The following is a 24822-nucleotide window of genomic DNA, read 5'->3' on the forward strand; positions in this document are numbered from 1 at the left end:
CTATTTATTTTTATTGAGATCAAATATATTTTGCATTATAATTATTTTTTTAATCTGATATCTATTATCTGTTTAAAAAAAGGGAACTTAAATTTGATGTTCTTTGGGTTTAAAAAAATTAATTACTTTTAATATATTAAAAATGATAAATATTATTAATATGTTAAATAATATGAATAAATGCTGAATAAAGTATGAAAACGTATGAAGTTCTTATTTTTATCTTTTAAATATTTTTCTTATATTCAATAAACATTAATAAGCTCTATCTTATACTTTGCATGTGTGTTATTTGCGAGAGTGCAGCCTTCAGCACAATAATACATAGAATTAACGGATAATAAAAAGAGTCCAAGAAGAGGGATTAAATATCTATCACAATCCATTATAGTCCATCCATTGCTAGGCAATGAATCTATAAGATATTATAATTATTCATGATATACATTAACATATTTAATACTTTATTCGTGATTACACACATAACGGTAAAGATAGATAGTATATTTAAATATTAAAGAAGTTATAGATAGAAGAGAAGATAGTATTCCAGCCTTTGGAGGTATAATGGATCCTCTTAAAATTTTTGCTATTATATGTAGATAGCGAATTCTATAACAATAATTAATTATGAAATCGTTTGTTTAGTAACCCGCTATTACACAATAGCATTAAATATGTCAATACACAACAGCCAGTATTTATCATAACACACTTTCGAGCATTTCGAAACATTTTGAAGATATATATATTGTTGCATTAATTATACAACACTTCCGTATTCTTTTTAAACTTGAGCTTTTAGTTTATTATCCTATAAATATATGTATACTTGAGCATTTTATTTGTTTTTTAATATTTTATTTTATTTTATTCATTTCGAGTTATGCAAAGTTAAACAATGGCATTTTGCTGTAGCCTTCTAAAACATAACTACATATTCTTATTCATAAATTCATTACCTCACAAATAAAATAGAAGGTAATTAATTACTCACCGGTACGATGCGCAACAGCGGAGCAATATAATACATACAATGTTGATCTGTAACAAATACAAGTATATGTGTATTAAAATGAATACAAATTTAAATTTGTCTAAAATAAATTTATTGTCTAAAATAAATATCTGTTACAACTGGGGGAAGGTTTTGGTCTTCCTGTCAATAATTTTAATTGTGAACATACGTTTATTGAGTTCTTAAAGCATATTGAATGTAATATTGATGGTCGACCCAATAATATTGCTAATTTTGTGAGAAAGAATTCTTTACCAATACTTGAAAAACTCCATAATATAAAAAATGACTCGAATTGTAAACTTTTGTCTCATTGGATTGCCTCGACTAATAAATTCATTAAGATGCATCCAGAAGTGTTCTTTTCTAAGGCTGACAAGGGAAATGTGACTGTAGCTCTTCATAAATCAGATTATGTTAAAAAAATGGAATTGATGCTCTCGGATAGGAACACGTATGAGGTTATTAAAAAAGATTCTACGAAGAAACTCTCTAATGATTTACGGGATATTTTAGTTCGCTGGAAAAATAATAAGTATATCGATGAATACACGTATAGAAACTTATTGATTACTGATGGCAACACTCCTAGAGCTTATGGTTTGACTAAAATTCACAAAATTGACTTTCCTCTTAGAATTATAGTATCTTCCATTAACAGTCCGTTATATAATTTATCTCTATATTTACACCGAATTATTAGTAAATCCATTGGTGAATCTCCAAGTTTTATTAAAAATAGTGTTGATTTAATTAAAAAGTTAAAAGATGTTATAATTGACTCCGAATCTCTATTGGTTTCTTTGGATGTAGTCTCCCTTTTCACTAACATTCCTATAGATTTGGCATCTGATAGTGTTGTTAGGAGATGGGATGCTATATCTAAGACAACCAAAATTCCATTAGATGAATTTATGATTGCCTTTCGCTTTGTTCTTAATTCGACGGTTTTTATTTTTAACAATAAATTTTATAAACAAATTTTTGGAACCCCCATGGGATCACCATTATCTCCAGTTGTCGCTGACATTGTTATGCAAGATTTTGAGGAAGTTGCTATTCATTCATTATCTGTTAAGCCAATCTTTTACTATCGTTACGTAGATGATATTATTCTTGCGGCTTCTTCCGAGAGTATTAATGACATTTTGGAACGTTTTAATTCTTTACATACAAGAATTCAATTTACCATAGAAGTTGGTTATGATAACAAGATAAGTTTTTTAGACACTTTAATTTCAGTTGAAGACAATAGGTTGATTTTTGATAACTATCGTAAAGCCACATTTTCGGGTAGATACCTCAATTTTCATTCCCAACATCCTTTGTGTCATAAGAGGGGAGTAGTGTATGGGGTGGTTGATAAGATAATTCTTTATTGTCATCCTAGATTTCAAAAGAACAATTTGTTTGACGCGATCAATAATTTTTTAAAAAACGGATACCCCTTGGATTTTATTTTTTCGACTGTCAATAATAGACTTAAATTTCATTTGAATAACACAAATTCTGTTAATAATAATGTTGGTCTCAAGAAGTTTTTTACTGTTCCTTTTGTAAGATCAATGTCAGACAAATTTACACCGATTGCGAATTCTGTCAACTGCAAACTCGCGTACACTATTCCTAATACACTTAAAAGTTATATTGGGAGAGGTAAAGACAGACTGGAACATACGCAGAACCGTAATGTTGTATATAAAATTTCGTGTAGTGATTGTGATGCTAGTTATGTTGGGCAGACTAAGAGGCAATTAAAAACTAGACTTAATGAACACATCTTGGATATTAATAAATCAAAGTCTCCATCGGTTGTTACTAGTCATCGAATTGAGAATAATCATAATTTTAATTGGAAGAATGTGGAAGTATTAGATGTGGAACCTTCCTACAAAAAGAGGTTGATATCCGAGATGGTTTTTATTAAAAAACAGACACATGGCATTAATAAACAGAACGACACGGAGTCATTGCCCGATATGTACACAAACATGATACAGTCCTTCTCTACCTCTTAGACTGTTTTCAGTTGGTTTTTGCCTCTCATAAAGTACTTATTTCCTCATTGCGTTTCTTGACATTAATATAATAATTATAAAATGCTGTAAATTGGATTATATCTGAAGTTTTATAATATTCTATCTTTGATGACATTACAATTTCACATTATGGATTTGTACATTTTTGACATTATTTATTACACAATTTTTAGAAGGTAACTATTTAACACTTGTTTAACATGTCTATTTAAGAATTTTATGACAAATTATATAAATTTTATTAGATTTAATTTTTTGGATTAACTTTTACACGATGGACTACGATTTCAATAAGCGAACAATAGCCTGACATTATGATTAGCGATACAGAAATTTATAATTTATTGTTACACTGAAGAAGACCCGATATGGGTTGAAACGTTAACGTTTGTATTAATTTTTAAACTTTATATTATACTTTGTTTTTATATATTTGTTCTTGCGTTTTGTATCTGGCTCATTGCCCTTATTATTATTAATATTGTAAAATAAATTTGTCGATGAATAATTATTGTACACAAAAATATTTCTTAATCATAACTTTAACAAGTATTTTATAGAAGAATTACATATTCTTTAAGTAAAATACCTTTTTAGATAATTAACTTTATAAAATTTGAAAAAGTTTAATTCGTTATTATATAATCCGATAATTTAAACAATTGTAAATTTTAAACTCCGAAATATTTTATATGCATTTATTAATATTGTATTACATATATATTATATTATTTATTGTATTAATATTATATAAATATTAATTATGTCAAAAAAATAAAAAATATGTGAAATGTAATATAATATTTATAATAATATAATATTTATAAAAATCTTATACTCTAAAATATTTTATACTACTACATAATAAATTATGTGCAGTATATTATTATATCACAGAGTTTAAAAAATGCACCACCGCGTAAACGAACAATTAAGTACTTCTATCAACGAATAATGGAATAGATTAGGAAAATCTTACCTAGCAGTTGTTCCGCTGTCACTCGATGCCTTCCTGGGTCTTCTCCTCTCTCATTTCCCCATTGTTGCTTCTTCATAGCACTCACACAACATCTGTGTTCGCGAAAATACGTTAATTACGATTAAGTATGCATTAATCATTACAATACAACGAGCTCAGCACTCTGTGCGAGACTCTCGATATTAATCATACACGATGGGCACTTAATCACATTGCAACAGCAGAAAAATAGAATCGCACGAAATTACGAAACGTTCGATACTCGCGACATTTCGCTAATGAAGCACAAACTAACGTATCTAAGATGACGATTGGATCGCGATCCGTAAATTGCACAGTTAACTTCACGCGGTCAACTTCGTGCGAGAGAGACTATTGCCACGATAATGCGACTTGTTGCTTCTAGTTGACCTTCTATGCATCTTTTGAATTTAGAATAACAAATAATATAAGCTCGTGTTTTATAGCTGATGATTGTATTGTATCACAATACGGATAAATAAATATTTAAATTCAATTGTAAAATAACATTTGAAAATATGACAGTTTCTTTACTTGAGCGAGAAATTTCGATAAAATATAAATTTTAGCAAACTCCCAACATACACAATCTATCTGTGCGCAATGATATTGCATAATATTGAAATACGATTAAAAACGGGATTAATAACGACTGTATTATATTTACTGATCACGTTATGCCTTCGTTCGAATTGAAATCAATCCATTTCTGTATACTCGTGATGCTACATTCATGAGAAAAAATGTAGCAACAATTTCATTTGGTTGACAAATTTTATTCTTACTAGTCGTTAATTTAACATGCGCGATGTCAGCATGTCAACTTATAATGATTAATAAGAACACAATTTATCAACCAAAAATACGCAACCGAATTATCATATACTATATACATTCAGAATTTCACATACATATTATTATTATCATAAATATCATATCAATGTCGGTCGATTTATCATAGCTTGTTAGCTAAATCACTCTGATTCTGTTCATGCATTACTTTCGCGCTTTCGATTGAGAGATAGCAGGTAAATTGCATTTAAATCACTGGAAAATTCAATGTTCGATGAGAAATGAGCTCAAATCCACGCAGCGTTAAACATATGATTATCCATCCACAACTATTGCAATAAGGTATTAATATATTATATAGATAATTCATATTTGACATAATCGCTTAAGATAAAAATAAACTATGAAATTTATATATAAACAACCTATAATGACAAACTGCTTCATTTTAAGAAGAATAAATTTTATTTTCGTTTTTTATGATTAAAAAATGAGGATTTAATAAAAATCTTTCAGTTATTTTTCTCTTTCAAATTTTACTGCATAAATAAGATAAAATCATGTTGACAAAAAAAGAATGAGCAGCAAAATTTTCTAGTATTTAAAATTTCTTTATTTATTATAATTACATAATTTTGTTTTTTAAGCAAAAATTTGACTTGAAATAGTAATAATTTTATAATAATTATATAAATAAATTTTACATTAAATAATTGATAGATTGTATTCTCTTAAAACAACTAAAAATCTGTAATACCTATTCAAATAGCATATAATCCAGTCAAATTAATTAAGAATGTATAAAAGAAAACATAAATAATTTTATTGTATAAAGCGTTAAATATTTCGTAGTATCAACATATTGACTGGCATATGGTTTTGGACATACCTATAGCAAAAAAATCAAGAGACACGGGTATCTCGCGCCAAGTATATGCGCGTACTGAGTATGATAACGTGACGAAAAGCAAATCGCGATAAAATCGATTAACTGTTATAAAAATAAATGTTTTGTTTTAGATAGAATGATGGTCGTGAGAGCAAACATTTAAAAATTATATATAGAAAACTTTTATGCTACTTTTTTTATACGTAAAACAGTCTCGATCAAGCGTTTAACGTTTGACGCATAAAATGATCTGTTAATTCTTTTTCTTGCAAATGACACTGTTGCAATGTCTCTAGGTCTTCGCAAGATGCGTATAAATTAAGAGACGAATCGAAGCTTATCGTTTTCTCGAACATTTCATTCTGTCGGAACGGCAATGTTACGTCTGTGGCGATTCTTTTCCTCGGGCACATGACAGGACATTTCAAGAGACTCTCCTGTGTAACGTTATTCGTCTCAAGGATCCTCGAGCTTTCACAGTTCTACGATAAACGAGACGATGTTACCCATCAGCTATGACCTTCGAATTGCTATTGCTCTTCTACGGTCCATTCGCTCTATTACAGAGATACGCGAATAATTGCGCAACGTCCTCCGGTAGAAAGTCAGCCGAAGTACCAGAGGGCGAAGTCGCAAAAGAGCTCAATTTACCTTTGATGCTGCGGCGTCCCAATCCTTCAAAGGAGGCAAGAAACATTTTTGAGCGATGGCGCGTCTCGACTGTGAACACAAAAAGAATAAGTGCTTGGAGGATGAGTGGGCGAATCGCTTTGATCGGATAAATAGGAAGAAAAGACGGAAGAATCAAATGATATTCACGGTCTGTGATTTTACATTTTGTTCCGCGTCGTCGTCGAACCTTGTGAGTCTTTTCCAGTGAGAACGTTGCAACTTAAACATATTTTATTTTAAAAAGAATATGAATCGATACCACACGAAAAATACAATGCTGAAAAACATTGAATAATAAAATAGAAAATAAAATAAATAATACGAGGGCAAGTCAATAAGTTCTTAGAAAATCTGTCAGAAGGCACTCGCAGTGTCATGTCACATTTTTGACAAGTAGCATCTTTCAGCTGATTACTGTCAAGTTTTGAGCGGAATTCATCGAGAGGTTTCATTTCTGTAGACGATTAAAGCGAACAACTTTGTATTTTTTGCAAAATGGAAAAAAAACGAGTTTCGTGCAGTGATCAAACATCTACATATGAAAGGTTTAACGCCGAAAGAAATCAAAATCGAGTTGGATAATGTTCATAGCACATCTGCACCAGCGTTTGCGACTGTATACAATTGGATGAATGAATTTAAACGTGGTCGTACATCCACATGTGATGCAGCTCGTTCGGGACGTCCAATTGAGGTTGCTACGCCAGAAATCATCGATAAAGTTCACGATATTGTTTTGACTGATCGATGAAAGTGCGCGAGCTTGTTGAGGCCACAGGCATATCACATGGCCCAGTGATTTTAATTTTACACGAATAATTGGGTATGAAAAAGCTATCGGCAAGATGGGTGCCGCGTTTGCTCACTGGACCATAAGCGCGACCGTGTGACGATTTCAAAACAATGTTTGGAGATGTTTCAACGTAATAATCCAGATAAATTTTTGCGTCGATTCATTACTGTGGACGAAACATGGATCCATTATTTCACACCCGGACGAAGGAACAGTCAAAACAATGGATTTCACCGGGTGAACCGGCTCCGAAGAAAGCGAAGACCGTAAAGTCGGCCGGAAAGGTGATGGCCACAGTTTTTTGGGATGCACGCGGTATAATTCATATCGATTATCTTCCGTCGAAGCAAACGATCAATGGCGATTACTACAGCCTTATTGGATCATTTCAACATTTTAAAGAAAAAACGTCTCCATTTAACAAAGAAGAAAGTGCTCTTCCATTAAAATGCACGGGTTCACATGTGCCCGACACTAATGGCCAAATTCAACCAATTCCGCTATGAATTGCTTCCCCATCCAGTATATTCGCCAGATTTAGCCCCCTGCGACTATTTCTTGTTTTCAAACCTGAAGAAATGGTTCGGAAGGAAAAGATTTACCACCAGAGAGCAGCTCATCGCCGAAACAGAGTCTTATTTTTAAGGGTTGGACAAATCATGTTATTCTAATGGCTTGAAAAAGTTGGAGAGTCGTTGGATCAAATGTATCGAAAGTATGATCAAATGTATGAAAGGAGACTACGTTGAAAAATAAAAATAAATCGATAAAAAAAAATGTGTTTTACTATATTTTTTTAAAAAACTTATTGATTTGCCCTCGTATACAAAGTGTCTCAGACCATCCGTCCATATCCTTTTTATCTCCGCAGAATAAGATTCAATCAAAAATATGTTCAGATCAAAGTGGGGTTTAAAGATATTTATTTATTGATCATATCAGTTTGACCTTGGGTGGCTTTGCCAAGGTCAGATCAAGATTACATCGATTTTTTAAATGAAACGTCTTACTTTTTATTCTAGAATCTAATAGCCGATATCCAGAGCTTTCCAAAACCCTACAATAAAGTATCTTTTGATTTAATAAATCTCAAATTATGAAGATTAAGCTTGAAGCTTTGCCTATAAAATCGTTTTTAAAAATGTTTCTACAATTTTTTGTTCTTGAATTATTCGCAATTTAAGTAAAGAACATTTTGATTTTGATTGCTCATAACTTCGTTAAAAATCATCATACCGCAATTTAAAAAAAAACAAATTCTTAAAGCTGAAACTTTGCTCAATCAAATGATACAATTGCAATGAAAATTTCGAAATAAATAGTAGATTGGAGAAAAATCCTTTTACATACAATATATGTAACGGGACTTTTTCCCCAATCCAATAAATATCAGATACGTTAGAGTACATTAACTTTATTCTTGTCTGAAACCAAATAGAATAAAAGAAGATGAAGCATTGTAAATTAAATTGTAAATAAAATCAATAATAATTAATTTTTTTAAATAAATATTAAAAAGGCAAGGCATAACAAAATTGAGCTGCATTCAAAATCAATAATTTATTTTTTTCAAGAATTAAAAAAGACAAATCATAAATTAAATTTCGACAATTAACATCGATGGTTTATTTTAAATTTTTTTCAAAATTAAAATTAAAATGTTAAAATAAAAATTAAACTACAATTAACATCAAAATAGTAGTTTATCTTCTTGAAAATAAAAATTTAAAAAGAAACAAGTCAAAGTATAAATAAAACTGCCGATAAAACAACCGATTGAAATCAATAGAAATTTATTTATTCCAAAATTAAAAGTAAATTAAACTGTAAATTAAATTGAGTAGATTCTAAATACAGCTGCATCTCACGGAAAGATCGGCGTCAACCAAATGAGAGATGCGTACCATGTGTATCATGTACTCGTGTACAGGAAACAGACTACAAATGAAATTTCTGCCGTAGTATGCGAGTCACGAGGCTACTTCTCCTTGTGAGAGACATAGCATAGGTTCATCCGCGTGTGTATAAGAACCGCGTTCTATCCCCCCTTCTTCCGTTCGCTACTCATACCCTCAATTTCTGCCTACACTCATGGTCGTTGTGGTTTGCAGTAGTAGCTTTGTACGTATAATTGAATTTACGTGCGGATAACGGTACTTTAGGCCACTTCTACACGGACTGCTCGTCTGTTAGCTCGACAGCGATCCCGTCTTACATTCCGTATGCGAACCTAATCGTCAGAACACCGGAGATTCGGCGGTGAACGTAGATAGTAGAGAAAATGCAATACATATAATTATCTACAGGCAATAAAATATAATGTATACATTTTTAAATCGTGAAAATCGTATTATAATATAATGTGCTAGATAGCCACGGTAAAATTGTGGAAAAATTTTATATTCAGAAATTTTATATGTAGAAATTTCATATGCTGCAAGTGCTGAATTATTTTTCACCAACACCCTCGCTGATTTATGCTACAATTTTTACTACATTCTGTATAATAATTTGTTGATGTTTACATTTTATGTAAATCGTATGTAAATCGTAAGCTTTTGCCGTAAAGCTGAAAATATAATCTCGAACAATTCAAAATATGTTTTGGAATTGGAATCGGATTAAATTAAATTTTTCGTCTTTTTCGTTAAATATTGTTTTATATTGTTTCTAATTTAGCGCTCGATTCATTAAAACACGAGAAACATTCTCGCCAACAAACGTTGCAGCGTACGTTCGTTAAGGGAGTTTCCAAATGTTAAAACAATATTACGAATTATTTCCGCAACGTTGATCAAGATTCGGTATTTGCATGGGGAAATTGTAGAATTCGTAGTACATAGCACTTACGTCGGCTTCTGTGAATCAATGTACCGTATAATTAGCATTATTTTTATAATATACAAATCTCGAGAATATAGATACCTTAATGTAACAAGCAACGTGATTGCACTGTGTCGTCTATTTGTGAATTAATGCGACGTAAAATTTCTATTGCTTTTATAATTTGCAAAGTTTAAGCATAAATCGACCCTTAATGTAACCGGCGGCATAATACTACATTGCCGTAGTGTACATACAGTAGATTCTTCCTGGCACTGGGTCGGCCAAGTAGAAACAGACGTAACGGCAACGGCAGCACGGCGCGGCGCGGCGCGGCGCGGCGGCGTTCCGCGCGAATAATCGTTAAGCTCGAACCTTTGTAATCTCGCGAGATCAGGTCGTGAGCGCATTCCCGGTTGAAATGGAATAATTGAATACAAGTTGCCAAAGTGCAATTGACTTAGCCGCGGCCGATACGAAACTAAGTTATTCTCTGGAATTGTATCCCGGGAGTGGAGCGTGAATGGAGGGATCTCCCGACCCGGCAGAATTTCATTCTACCGTTATGAATATTTTGTCCCGACGAGACTCTCCGCGGCGCGTTCCCGATATCTTTCATCTTGCGAAATCGCAACGCGTCTTCTAACGTTCCACCCTCGATGCATAATAAATTTCATACATAAGAGTACTGGAATTGGCGCGCGCCGGCGCCGTTGCTGTATGAATTGAAAATATCGAACTATAATATAGATAAAGCTGGCTGACTGGGGGAGGAAAAAATTCTATAAATAAATAAAAATATTGTCAAATATTGATATCTACTTTCCATACTACATTCGAGATCTAATTTGGCTCTTAGACGTTTTATATTTCGAACAAAGCGCATATCTAATTTAATGCGCGAGATCAATAGCGTTGATTAGTATAAATTAAGGTGAAAGGCAAAATTTAATGTGTATTTTTAATCTGTCAATATTATACTATCATTTATTTATCTTGATCCAACTCTGACCTCGCGAATAAATAAAATAATAGTTGTCAATATTTGATCGTTAGAAAACTGTTGCAAAATTAAACGAGAAATTGATGTGACACTGAAAGCAAATGGATAATGACGGGTAGAACAAGATACGCTACCGTAGAAAGACAGAATGAGCAACAAGATAGAAGATAAAAGGGAAAAGAGAAAAAGAGAGAAAGAGAGATCAAGAGAAAAAAAACGCGATCTCGGCATTGTTAACGCGGAGGCGGTACGTACGTAATTAATTTCGTTTATAAATCTTGCGGCCGGTCATTACGAGGCTTGACTTTCACGAGTGCGCCGGGTAAAACGAGCTAGCACCCGTCAGCAATGCCTCTTTTGCGTCCTCTAATTGGCAATTAAATATCGACCGTAACGGGACCGAATGCCATCGATGCTAATTTATCAAGCACGAGTCGCGGCTCGCCCATTATTTTTTTACAGCATTATATTCCAGCGAACCGCCCCAGCAACTCGATCGTGATTAGCGATCCACCGCAACAGAAAACAGACGACACACAGAACCGGGGAAATATAATTACGACTTCTCAGTTATGCACAATGTGTGCCCGGACGATGGCCACTTTCCGGAATTTCGTTCCCAATAATGCTCAGATCCTTCGAGCGGAAATAGAAATACTGCACGATTGGATGTAGGATGCCTTTGCTAATCGGATGTCACACGACTGCGATCGAAGATCTATCCGACATTTTATACGTGAAAGTCTAGTAGGATGTGCTCATTATATAGCTATGTAAAGTCCACTACGCTATTTCCGATATCATCGTTTAGCCTTCTTGAAACTTGCGGACCATTATATTAAATCGATAGTACAATTCAATAATGTAATTTAAAGATGTATGGATCTCATTTCGAAACATTACCAAAAATATAAAGATTTCATAGATTGTTTCATTATTACATCTAACTATTTTTGTAAAATTTAATCACAATTCTGTTATTAATTTAAAAGTCATTTGATTCTTTCTTTGTTTCGATTCTTATGTAAAATCGCATTTTGTAATACTTGTTCTAATACTTATTTGCAAATATGATAAGAAAGTAATATTAAAAATTAAATCAATGTTTATACATATACTATAATCAAATAGTAATAAATATTTAAATACAAAAGTTTATTTGGTAATTATGAGTTTTAAGGGATACCGCTCTGATGACCTTGACATACATTCATGATTCTGATTGTAACTTTATCTTAACTAGGTGTCGGTCCCTTATAATTTCTAAAATTTTAGACTTAAAATCTAATTTGTGTAATAAATCTTTCTATTAGTCTCCGCCCTTTGGCATGGGGGAAAGATATCGTGGGACTCAATTCACATGAAAAATTGTGTGCCCTTTGACAGGAGAGAGGTGGAGTGACTCCCTTCTCTCTTATTTTCTAATAGAAAGATTTATTACACAAATTAAACTTTTAAATCTAAATATCTCAAAAACTATAAGAGACCAACACCTAGTTATAAGGCAAAGTTACTCGGAATAATGACCTTGACAACATATGTGAAAGGTCAAAGTCATCGGCATGGTGTCCCTTAAAACTCATAACTCTCTCTCTCTCTCTCTCTCTCTCTCTCTCTCTCTGCTGTTTATTTGGATTCACTTATTTGTTTAAACATTGTTGATCTAAAACTGCAAGAAAATGTAGTCATATTGCGCATAAAGCCATTAAAAACCAAACTTGGTTTTTTACAATTGGTTTATACATATTCATGAGCTAATAAAATTAAAAATTGCTGAAATAGTGTATTGATATTAGCTTATTTTAGCTGCTTGTTTGACTGATACTTTTAGGTATTTTAGATATTGCATGGCTAAAACATTTTTAATATCCATGAATATTAAATAAATTTTCCCCTAGCTATAGAAAGAGCACAGAAAATAACGTTTTCTTAAAATTGACTTTAATGCACGCATTGCCAAAGGATCTGTATTTCTTTTCGTACAATCATCGTGTGTAATTTATACAATATAGAATTATAGGAGGATGATTTTGAGGGTCCAAACCTTAGAAATTTTTTATTCAGTTTCTTTTTGTTTTCAATTATAAAAAAGTACAACTTTATTTATTATTTTAAATAAATTTTTATCGCAATTTTTCTTCCCATTATTACTATGTAAGTAATTTTTGGAAATTCTGTTAGAGCTCAGAGTGTTCGATACATAAAGAAGATTTTTTAATCAAATTTTTGCAAAATTTTTGAATCAAAAAATACAAAATATTAATACTTGCTGAAATATTAATTACTTCAATTACAATTACATATTTTGGTTTATCTATACATTTTTAGGAAAAAATAAAAGTTTAAATAATTTACAAACTCTAATATTTTTTTCTATTTAAAAATCAAAAGAAGGCACCTTAAGCTCCAAAATATCCAAAAAAGCTATTTCTAAAATTAATTTCTGTTTATGTGATGACATAATTGTTGATGATAAAATCTCCTAGATAAAATCTTTTGGATATACTCAAAGATAAATAAAGATATGAATATGAAAATAGAAAGAAATATCTAAAACAGAAATTCAAAGTATATAAAAATCTTAAAAATTTGTTATTGTCTTTACGTTAAAAAAAGACATAATAATTCACGATCAACCGAGTAAACGTGACATAGATAACGATGTAGTTTGGTGTAGCAACAGCATAACCGTCGAAGCTATCAATTTATCCTCTTATGCCTAAGATAAACCGCGATCGGTAATCCATCCAAACGCTCGGATCGCATCATCGTACCTTGAATCTTCTCGTACGCTGCAATATCTGCTCACGATTGCGCGCGCTAACCGAGTCCCCATACGATCTCCGGCGCATCAGCCATTCTCTCTGCAACAACAAACAACCCCTGAAGCTACTGCTGCTGCTGCTACTACTACTACTACTACTACTACTACTACTACTACTACTAACACAGTTACTACATCTGTACTATTACTAACATCACCAGCCCGGTCTGGTGAAACTTTCAAGCTAAACACGCCGGCGCTACATCTGACTAAAGGCTTTATTTACTTTTTGCGAGAGTTCAACGACAAGAAGGGTAACCCCTTCGACTTGCGCGCATACCTCTGTACTTGTATGCACTCGTGAGTATACCGGCGCCCGCAAATTTGCGGATAGATGTGGTTGTGTAGATTACTGTTTGCCATGAAGAGGCATACGCCGACAAAAGTGCGAGTAAACACAACGTACAGGTAACGTCTCTCGGCATACACATACAACGAAGTTGAGTGTCATACTCTGATATATGTATATTATTTATGCGTTTATATATAAACGTCTTTGCAACAGCTCACATAAGCAGTATATTTCCATTACTGGAAGTAATATATAAGTAATGTATTTATAATGCGAATGATTTACTAATAAATGTTTATAATTATTAATATTAATTAAGTACTATTTAAACTCAGCAAACTAAATGAATAATTAGGCAGACACTATCATGTTTTTAACCCGGAGGAATAATCTCCTGATTCTTTTTACGTAAACGGACACCTTGGATGTTTTTATTCTTGAATTAAAATCATGTGATTTTAATTAAATTAACAATATTGTATATTATTGATTGTTTTTTAATTTATTAGTATTTTAAAACATTATGAATATGAATTTAATTACAATTTTCTGAAAAAATAAGAATATAAACAAATATTAAATGGAATAAACACATTAAATATCTTATTATGACAATATTTTCTAAAAAATAAATCAATTTTAATTAATATGTTTTTTTGTGGAATTGTAGATTTTTAATGAAATTGAATACTTAAAGAATAATTTATAAATATTATAATATAATCGATAATTATTGATAAAATAGGAAAATTGATTAAACAATATCCACATATCACGTTATATATTTTATGACAATTGACACTTTTTTCGTTGGCGGGTAAAAATATTCCAGGTGACTGTTCCCGAGTTAATAAAATATGAGCACAACAAAATTAAAAAATAATAACTTAACAAATTGTATATTCAATACAATTTTACTATAATTTATATAAAATAAACACTAATTACTAAATATTATATCTTATTTTTATACATATATATGTATAGATAAGTGCACAAATATGAAATATTAGCGTACTCTATTAGCACTCGTCTAAGAAAAATTTGCCAAACAGAGGTACATTTAGAGTATCGAAATAATTTCTTTATCAGAAGTACTCCTATATGTATATAAATGTTACAAATTACAAAGATTTCGAAAACCGTAATATACGATATTTTGCTCGAGTAACACAGAAGAAGTATTAATGTGTAACTGAATTACTGAATTCGTTATTAATATCGATATAATATTTACAATTAATAAAAAATGTTTTAGATTTAATAAGTTATATTTAGTACTGAATGTAATATTTAAATGTAATATTTAAATGTTTCTCTTTGGTTACAAACTATTGCACTCAAACTCGGCCTTTGCAAGTACAATAAGATCAATTGATCGAGGTCATACCAAAAATCGCGGGCTACCAACTTGTCTCACTCGGATCTGATACAAAGTAGATTATGCAAATGCTCATCGGGATCAATGACAGAGAAACCTGCAGACAAGTTTGGATGGGACAACGGAAAGAAATATAGAACAGGATGGACCGAATGGTGAACGAGTGAAAAGATAAACGTGACGATCGAGAAGAACAGATAGAAGCGAAAGGGAAAACAAGAAGAAATTGCATCTGGCAGAGGGAATGGATCAGTTACGGCGGATCGAACGGCACCACGTTTAAAAAATGGATAAGTCAAACAAACAACTTTTCGTATTTCATAAAATATGCGATACCGGTACGTTGCATACCGATAAGTGACCACTGAATGATTGAAAAAATAAAATTGATAAAATTTATACTTTATCTGTGTGAGTGTGTTTATAAAAAACAGTATAATTTGAGTATCATCGTATAACGTAGAATAAGATAATACGTTATATACCTATTACTGTTTAGCTGTATATTAAATATGTCATAATAATAAAATTACCTTTTACATATACATATATAAGTTTTAATAATGTAATAACATAATCTGTTGTGTATATATAATTACTAATTAAAATGATTGCTTATTAAAATTAAAGGTCGTTTATAATCGTTTTAATATTCGGCGATATTCCTCGATTCCAGCGGTGACACCTCGATGTTAACGCCGAGGACAATTAATGCCGCGCACAATTACCGGGTGCGATATTAACGCAAAGCTTTCGGGAGTCGCTATAATTATGGACATGCCGGTCTCACGCCTTAGCCGCCGCTGTCATCCGCGGACACCTCGTCCGGCTTTACTCTCGCCGGCGTTTCATTTAAACTATCCTCGACGGCGATGTGGCGGCTTCGTCGGGAACAAATTTGCTCCCGTATATTGCTGTACTTATCTGCTCTCGTACCCGGGCGGGCCCGGTAATCCTGGATAATAGCCTGCGAGTGTACAACGAGCGCTCGCGCTTATAAGAAACACCTGGATAAAAGTCCCGCCTGGTTTTCTTTTTTTCTTTCTCTCTCTCTCTCTCTCTTTCTCTCTCCCTCCCTTTGTCTTCCTCTTTTTTTCCTCTCTTTCTCTTTCTTCACGGCGTTCGCCGTTAGAGCGGAAATTTCTGTTCGCCTGTACTTGGACGTTGTATCGGCGAAGTTCGATTGCGCAATTGAAGCTTTTTACGGCTTTACGTGTCGCGATTCTCTACAGCGTCTAATTGCGGACAACGTATTGGCGTGACGCCGCCCTTTTGTGATACCTTACATAGAGCGCATTCCGTTCTTTCGTCTGATAGGATTCTTTGATCAATTTAAAGTTAATTTTTAATCAGCGACGGTTTAATTGAACTCTCTATCCTTGGTTTTCAATCTTTTTAATTAAAGTACGAATTTAAATTTCATTGAATTAAAGTTTATTTAAGCTACTTCCACTTAATGTTACTCTAATGTTTATCTAACTTGATAAATTATTTATTGTAAATAAACTTGATTGAAATAAAACACTTTTATTTAATAGAATTATCTTGTCTTTTATAGAGTCTCCACTTTTACATTTTAATGTTTTTTTCCGACTAATATATCTTAAAATATATTATATTCGTTTATAATTTTTAAAAATAACTAACTTTTAAAAATACGTGATCAAAAGAGAGTAAAATACTGTTTCTAAATAATTCAGCAAGACATGTTTCTTGTATAATTGATAAAAAATAAAACATTACATATGGATTTTTATAAAGAGGTAACTCAAGATAATTTATATGACGCGTGACATCTTCGTTCCTTCTCGTCCGCAACGGGAAGGCGAAGCACTTCGAAACTTTTTACCGCAGGCTCAGCATCTCCGCTCGTGGCTTCGAAGCGATGCCAGGGAGTCCCTGTGACGCAATAATGAAGCACTTCCGTTTATCCCGAGGCGCGTTTAAAGAGAAAGGGTTTCCGACGTCTCGAGATGGGCGATGGAGCTGGCGCTACCGCGAGGTAGTTTCGTGAAATTTTAATTTCCAATCTGCTAAAATTGTTTCTGCGAAAACAGCACGACAGGGGGTGCACGACGAGCCACACTTGGAATTCCACTTTCTTCCAGATACAGGAGCGAATAAATATATCGATCCGCGTGCAGACGGCAACTGATGTGTGTAAGAAGAATCTTCCAGAGAGAATCAAGTGGAAGAATGGAGCGAATTCATTGTAAATGTGCCATTTTTAGATAATCTTTGATAATAAACGGGATATTTAACTTAACTTTAAACTTCAGATTCCGATTAGATTCCGATTAGTAAACCATGTTTAATACAACTATCAGCACTGAACATCGAAACTGAAATAGATTGGTGGTTCAGCAAAGCTATAACTTATTGCGCGAGTTCAACATCTATAACTAAGACGATTTAACGGTTCAACAAAGAAATTATGTCTGTAAGCAAATATGCTAATTCGGTTAATTTTTTGCTAGAAAGGAAATTGCTAATGTAATAAGGTTTTTTTTTATTACAGCAGCAAAAGTACGCGCCATCTTAGTATGTTTTGTTTGAAATTTTGATTTATATATTGAGTTGATTTCCACAGAAAGTTATCTCTGCTATATAAACAAATTTGTTATGCTATTGCAGGAGAGAGAAAGAGAGAGAGAGATTACAACAAATATAATTATCTATATAATTTCTAATTTTATTCAACTGTACAACTTTGCTACTTTAGCATAAAAAACTGGCTATCTGTATATTATGACTATGTAGATTTGTTAAATCAATGAAGATTAATTTTAGTTGTTTCAACAAATCTTTTTTTTTCCGCGTATATGTATATTTGCGGAAGTAACTTGAAAATGGCAGAACCAATCGGAGTAGAGAATACTATCCGCTCTCCACTCTCCCTTGATTCTCTCTAGAGTCTTTGCTGCAAGCTCGTTTTCCACGCGTCTCGCCGACCGCGTTGGAAGCGTCTTGAAAAATTTACAGAACGCCCGCCCTCCGCGCCAGTCAAGCCGAGCTGAGACGCTCAAAGACCGCGGGAATTTACTGCGCTCCCTCCAACTATGAGGGAGACAGCTATTTTCCTGCGTCGTGCTATGCACCTGCCGTCGCGCGGCGATCCACAACGAGAGGATTCGTGCGCGAAATTCCGCGACGTCGCGTCGCGACTGTCAGACCTAAAGAACGTCAGATGGAATGTCATTTTACGCATCTGCAGATGTCACTGATAAGCAGCATTCCCCGTTTATTTATTGCATATCTAATTTACGAATTTTACATTATCAACTAAGGAGATAGGAACGTAAGAGAAAGACATCCCTTTCTGTAAAATATTAATATCTATATCCGGATATAACTTCGTAGTGCGTAATACTTGCGGTTATTGACGACTTAGAACGGATCCTCTGAGGTCGTATAAAAAGCATATATTATAAAGTAGCGTGTAGGAAAGCTTTGAGTGAGGATAAGAAAGTTGGAAAACGAAAAGTGCACAAAGGCACTGAGGTACTAAGGCACAAATTACTTGTATTTAGAAACATCAGATTCTGTGAAGTTTCTATCTCTCGTATTCCGGCAAAAGGATACACGTGAGCCCAAGGAAAACTCACGTAAGGAATATTTTACAGATCTTGCGAGAAATAATTCAAAAAATTTCGCTACAACAGTTTACCCCAAACAATTCCCCTGCTATACGAGAGACGCGGATGTAACGTACTCTCGGCTTTTACGTCGCGGAGAAACGATTATAGCAATTAGCGGATTAAAGTACTTCGCGAATTGAATTTTTCGCTTCGGCGACAAACTGCGAGGCACTTCTTGCGCGTCCACGCGCGTCTTCCAGAGACGGATGAGGAAGACTCGTCGGCGTGACGCTCATCGTCACGCGCGATTGTCGGAGCTGCAATTTGTCGTACGCAGCCCCTAATTTGATATTGTGTATCTGCACTGAGAGGAAATAGGAAATAGGACGCACGAACGGAAATAGCGCGCTCGATCCCGGAAACTAGTTGCATGCTTATTAGATTGAAGCTACGAAGCGCCGTGTGCGTCACCGACGCAACTCCTTTAAGAAGGAGTGCTGGGTCTTCCAATGCGAAAGGGTTAACTGCACCGTCAGGTTCTCGCAGTACAACTCGGAGTTTCCTTTACTTCGCTTTTCCGGTAAGGGGAGCTTTTCTCGACTGCGGCAACTTATCGACAAGGCCAGCTCGACATGAAATAAAATCACACAGTAAAAATTCCCATTTTGCGAATCGAGCCTTCTCTACTTCGTGCCAAAAAGTTCTGCATGTCCATATTTCCGTATTATTTCGTCGGATCCGATACCGAATTTTCTCTCGCCGTACCGGTATTCGAAATGGTTACTTTATTCTATATTTTACCGTCGAAACTGTTTATTCATGCTGTACTGCGTACGACTGCAAAATGGTACGACTCAGATGACCTACTACGAGCTGCATCAGTTGGCGATAAGCATCGACGATGCTAAAGAATTAATCGAATTACCGCATTAATCGAATCCCAGCGTTACGTTCCTGCGCCGTAACTGTGTAACTTTGTCGGGCCAAGAGAACATTGTTTATTAACGTACGTACTCTCGGTGCGATCCAGTCCGTAACGTAATTACCTCACATCGAGGACACCAACGGAGAAGACGCAGCAATAAACATCTAGCGAGATAAAAGGATAAGGATAAAAGAAACGGGGCAAAGATAAATTCTTGCGATAAAAGCACAAGCGAACTCGGCACGCCAAGTTTTAATGACGTTCCTGAGTAATATAAAATACTTTTATACTCATTATCAAGAGAGAGCAATATAGAAAACGTGAATTTATCGAAGAAAGGAAACTTTCCTTGTCCCAGAAACTTTCATCGAACGTGAGAGCAACGGATAAGTTTTCGGAAATGAGAATTGCGTGCCGCACCTACGAATCTTGCTTCAACAAATTTGATCACAAAATAAACGCGTCGAAACCTATAACTATAAATATACAACAAAACATGCATAAAAATATATGCTTTTTCATTATATGTTCCGTATAGCAATCACAAAAAGCAATGTTTTAACAATACTCTTATATATCACTATAATTGTATTTTTCTATTAAATTATTGTACTTTTTTACTTTCTTCTTTTTCTATCGCTTAAACTAATAGTATCTAATCTCATGTCAGAAAGTGAAAAAAAGGAAAAGATCAGTTTTGCTGAAGTATTTAGATCTGAAATTAATTTCATTGAACTACCAAAATAATTTATATAGAACACCCGAGCATGATAAATAATGCTGCAAAAAGTTTTGATATTCTAGAAACCTGCTTGAGCATCTTAGACTGAATTGTTTCACCTTTCGATGAACTTTAACTCATTTATCTTTAACTCTCTTATTCTCTTATGTTCTTACTCTTTTACTCTTTTGTTCATTAGATAAATTATTACATAGTTTATTCAAAGATATGGAACAACCGGTCCCTTATCCATAATTATTTTAATGGTCCAATAAAATTATTTTCAAATTTGTAAATTTTCAAACTTGCCAAAAAAAAATCCTCTATTAAATTACAAAAAAATATCACAATTTCAAACAATTTGTCTAAAACTATTTCTAATATACGATTAGTGCAGGATTTTTTAGATAGGTATTTTTGTAAAACCATTTTTTGTGCAATCACTGAATAAAACTATACTAAATTTTAATAAATATTCATATAAATAGTACCACTAACATTTACTTACAGTAAATAAACATATTTATAATAAAAATAAATTAAATCAAATTAATAATTTATACCAAATGAATATATCTTTATATTTAGTAAATATTTAGTTGGCACTATTCAAACAAATTATTTATTCAAATTTAGTATATTTTTTCAGTGTGTACATTCAAAATGGCAACTGTTCATTGAACGCTAAATAAGCTCTTTCATTTAAAAAGTTGGTATATTTTATTAGATCCTAAAATATAGATCAATCAGATGAAAGAACTCACTGAGCAGTTATCGTTCTAAATACATCCAGTAATAACGTTAAATTATATTATTATCTATTTATCGCAAAAACGCACCTTTGCCTGCATCTCGTCTTTATCAGGACCCAAAGATCGATCAGGTCTCGGCACCGATAAGCTCCTATACTCTTCGATGGTATACGGACGATATGTCGGTTTCTTCAACTTGCTGTCCGACATGCTACATTCGCATTGCTTTTCCAACGAGACGGTACTTGAAATTATTCCTTGACGTAATATTTCGCAAGATCTTCTAGTACGCGTCACACGAGCGGCGTCTTGATCTTCGACAAAGCGACGATAGAAGCTAAACTCGCTGCTGTCGTCCCTCGAGGTGCCCGGAAGGGACGAGCAACCCTCATCCAGGCTGAGCTTCTCGAGCTGACTGTCGCCACAAATCGACAGGGTGGAACCCTCCGGGGACTGGATACGCGGGTACTTCGGGATGTCTGAGAACAAGGAAAAAAGGAATGTGGCAATCCTAACTTTCCGTTGGCGACGCAAAATTAGCCCTGACGACCGTGACGAAAGACAGAGCGAACAATTGTCGCTTGTCATCGCATAGAAACGGCCGCACGCACCAGATGTGTCTCAATTAGTTTAATCAACTACGACCTATTGGCAAAGTCAAGAGAACGAATTCCTTGCGGAAAGGAAAAGTGACGTGAAAAGTGGAGGACAGCGACGTGAAAAATGACACTGTCGACTTCTCGAGGCAGCGCTGGTTCCTCGTTGAAGAGAATGGCGCTTGAAAAGTTTCGCACGTCGTACTTCTATAAGATGACAGGATTTTTAGAAGTAAGGAGGCGAGATACTATCACATTTTTTACCTATTACCTGGAAAACTCTCCCTCTTTCTTTAAAAAATATGTATTAAATTGACCAATGAGAGTAAAATATTTATTAATATAAATACAAGTTATGTAAATATAAATATGATATATAATTACCATTTTAATTTTGGCTAAAAAAGTATTTAATTATTCTAATTTATTTTGTTTTGTTTGAAAAAGAATTTAGAATAATATAATTGTAATTTTATTATATTTTTCTGAATATGAGATAAAAAATCATAAATGTATCTTTTAGAGAGTAATAAAAGTTATTTAATAAAATAATAAAATATCGAAAAAATATTTTTTATAATTATGGATCCTGTCATCCTTCCTGTGTGCGTAAAATTAGTTTACTTTCACAATTAGGAGACAGACCTGTGCATCGCAGAAAAAAAAACGTAAAGCGGTTACAGTATTTCTGGCGAAAGTTTCAGATATTTTACAGGAAGCTTAATCCCCTTTCGCAAAAATATAACTTTTTTCATCGTGCAACTTTACTGCGCCGTAATATGTAGAAACTGTGGTAGCTATGCCTGCATCGCGCCGCGGTAAAGCTCCTTTCGCGGCGAGCATCTCGCAAAATAAAACTCCATGCCTTACAATAACGTGTTTGAATAAAACTCAAATGTATGACTTAGTGTTCCCAACCCTGCAATCGGACATAGTGTAATGACAGTGTATTAGCGAATAGTCGAGATTCTCATGTGCGCAACGGAGAAAAAATTTCTGACAAATTTACATGAGACCCCTGTGAATTACGCAAATAAAAGCTTCTTTTTCCAAAAGATCAAAAAAGAGATGCAGAGAGAGAGAGAGAGAGAGAGAGAGAGAGAGAGGCAAGCAGAAAAAAAACTCGCACATTCACATTTATAATTCAATGTCAATAGTTTTTCTGAGCGAGAAATTAATTCAGCTAAAAAGCTTACTTCAATTTAAAAGTTCAGAGAAGAGAAACAGACCATTTTTTGCATTGTATTTGAAATGATAATTTTAACTTTTGTATTCATGAAAATTGGACTCTTAAATTGGTACTACATTTGTCGCCATGCTTTCCTCTCATACCGGATCAAAACGGAAAACGTAGGTAACAAGGAGCCTACCATTTCGTTGGCCTCTTACTTTCGTATTTAAAAAATCTCTCTCCGTTTTAGGAAACGGAGCGACAACGTTAGGCTATGTGACAAGATTCGTCCGTCGGATTGGGGAATCTCATTGTTCCCTTCGCCCAATCTCTTTCGCGAACGCACCCGGCTTCTAATCACGAAAGAAAGTAAACGTCCTCGGGGGGAAATTGCATCGCTTTGCCACGCCTTTTTTATCAGGATCTGCCGTCGGCGACGCGAGAAGACGGCAACACGTTGTTCCGCGTATGTTACCGAAGGAGGATCTCGTTAGAGACTAACTGAATCTGCGACGGTAAAGCTCCAAATACGAGGTAGTCTTGGCCGGTTTCCGGATCCATGGTATGAGAATGTTGCCGAGTTTTTTGTCGGCTCTCATACCACCTTCGTTGTCGCGCAGACTGCATTTTGACGAAGAATTTTGCGCCCCCAGGGAACATCGCTCCGTCTCTGTCGTCGTCGTTGTCGCCGTCGTCGTCGTTGCCGTCGTCGTTGCCATCGTCGTCGGTCCTGACGTACGACGACGACGACGACGACGACTTTCGTCGCCTTCTCCTGTACACCGTTCCCCGACGTCGTTCCTCTTTCTTATGCAAAGCCACGGTTCTTCTTGAGTCGCACGGCATTCCTGTCGTCGGGCGAATCCTCTTCCGCTCGTAATTATCGAATTCCTGGCGCCGGTTGTGCCCGTGCACCTGTCTTTACGTACGGTGCAGTTGGCCTCCGTCGTATTGTCTAAAAGATTGTCGACAGAATGCGTGATTAGAATGCGCTCTTTTGCATGGGACAAAGCTGCGTATTTGCTTATAACAATTAAATAAACCCGTATCATCGCGGAACAAATGCTCTTTTCAACATTTTACAATTGACGTAACGCAATTTGTACGCGTCGTGTAATTTTTCCATTTATTAACATCCGCGTTTGCATGCATTGTATTAATATTCTGTTAACTTATACGGCGGCAGCATAAAACGCGCGTCTCTCCTTCTCCTAACACAACTCTTCTCTCTTCAATATTTTACCGTTTATCGTTTCCGATATATTTTCGCCCCAGAATATAATAAAATTCTATTATTCTCTCACCCCTCCCTGCATTTTTCCCGTTAGAATCAATAGCGGATTTCCTTGCCATTCACGTTACTCTCTCTCTCCCTCTCTCTCTCTCTCTCTCTCTCTCTCTCTCGCTCTCTCTAGCACGCGCGCGCTATACTTTATCCCACCTAACTTTGTCCGTCGCTTTAATTATCCCGCAGAGTTTTACATTACCGCGAACGACCAAGAGGGAGGAGGAGAATCAGCCACAGATATTACGTTTTATATTATATAATTGGT

At 34.3% G+C, this 24822-nt stretch overlaps 1 protein-coding gene across 1 annotated transcript; it reads right to left on the reverse strand.

The window, feature by feature from the left end:
- Positions 1–5956: 5956 nt before the first annotated feature.
- On the reverse strand, positions 5957–21712 carry LOC108778380 (uncharacterized). The gene is made up of 4 exons (XM_018545555.1): positions 21590–21712; positions 13804–13893; positions 6390–6458; positions 5957–6220 (listed from the first exon to the last, which is right to left on the reverse strand). The coding sequence occupies exons 1-4, from the start codon at positions 21710–21712 to the stop codon at positions 5957–5959; spliced, it is 546 nt and encodes a 181-aa protein (XP_018401057.1).
- Positions 21713–24822: the final 3110 nt, after the last annotated feature.

The sequence above is a fragment of the Cyphomyrmex costatus genome, unplaced genomic scaffold (assembly GCF_001594065.2).
Source record: "Cyphomyrmex costatus isolate MS0001 unplaced genomic scaffold, Ccosl1.0 scaffold119, whole genome shotgun sequence".
Classification (NCBI taxonomy): domain Eukaryota; kingdom Metazoa; phylum Arthropoda; class Insecta; order Hymenoptera; family Formicidae; genus Cyphomyrmex; species Cyphomyrmex costatus.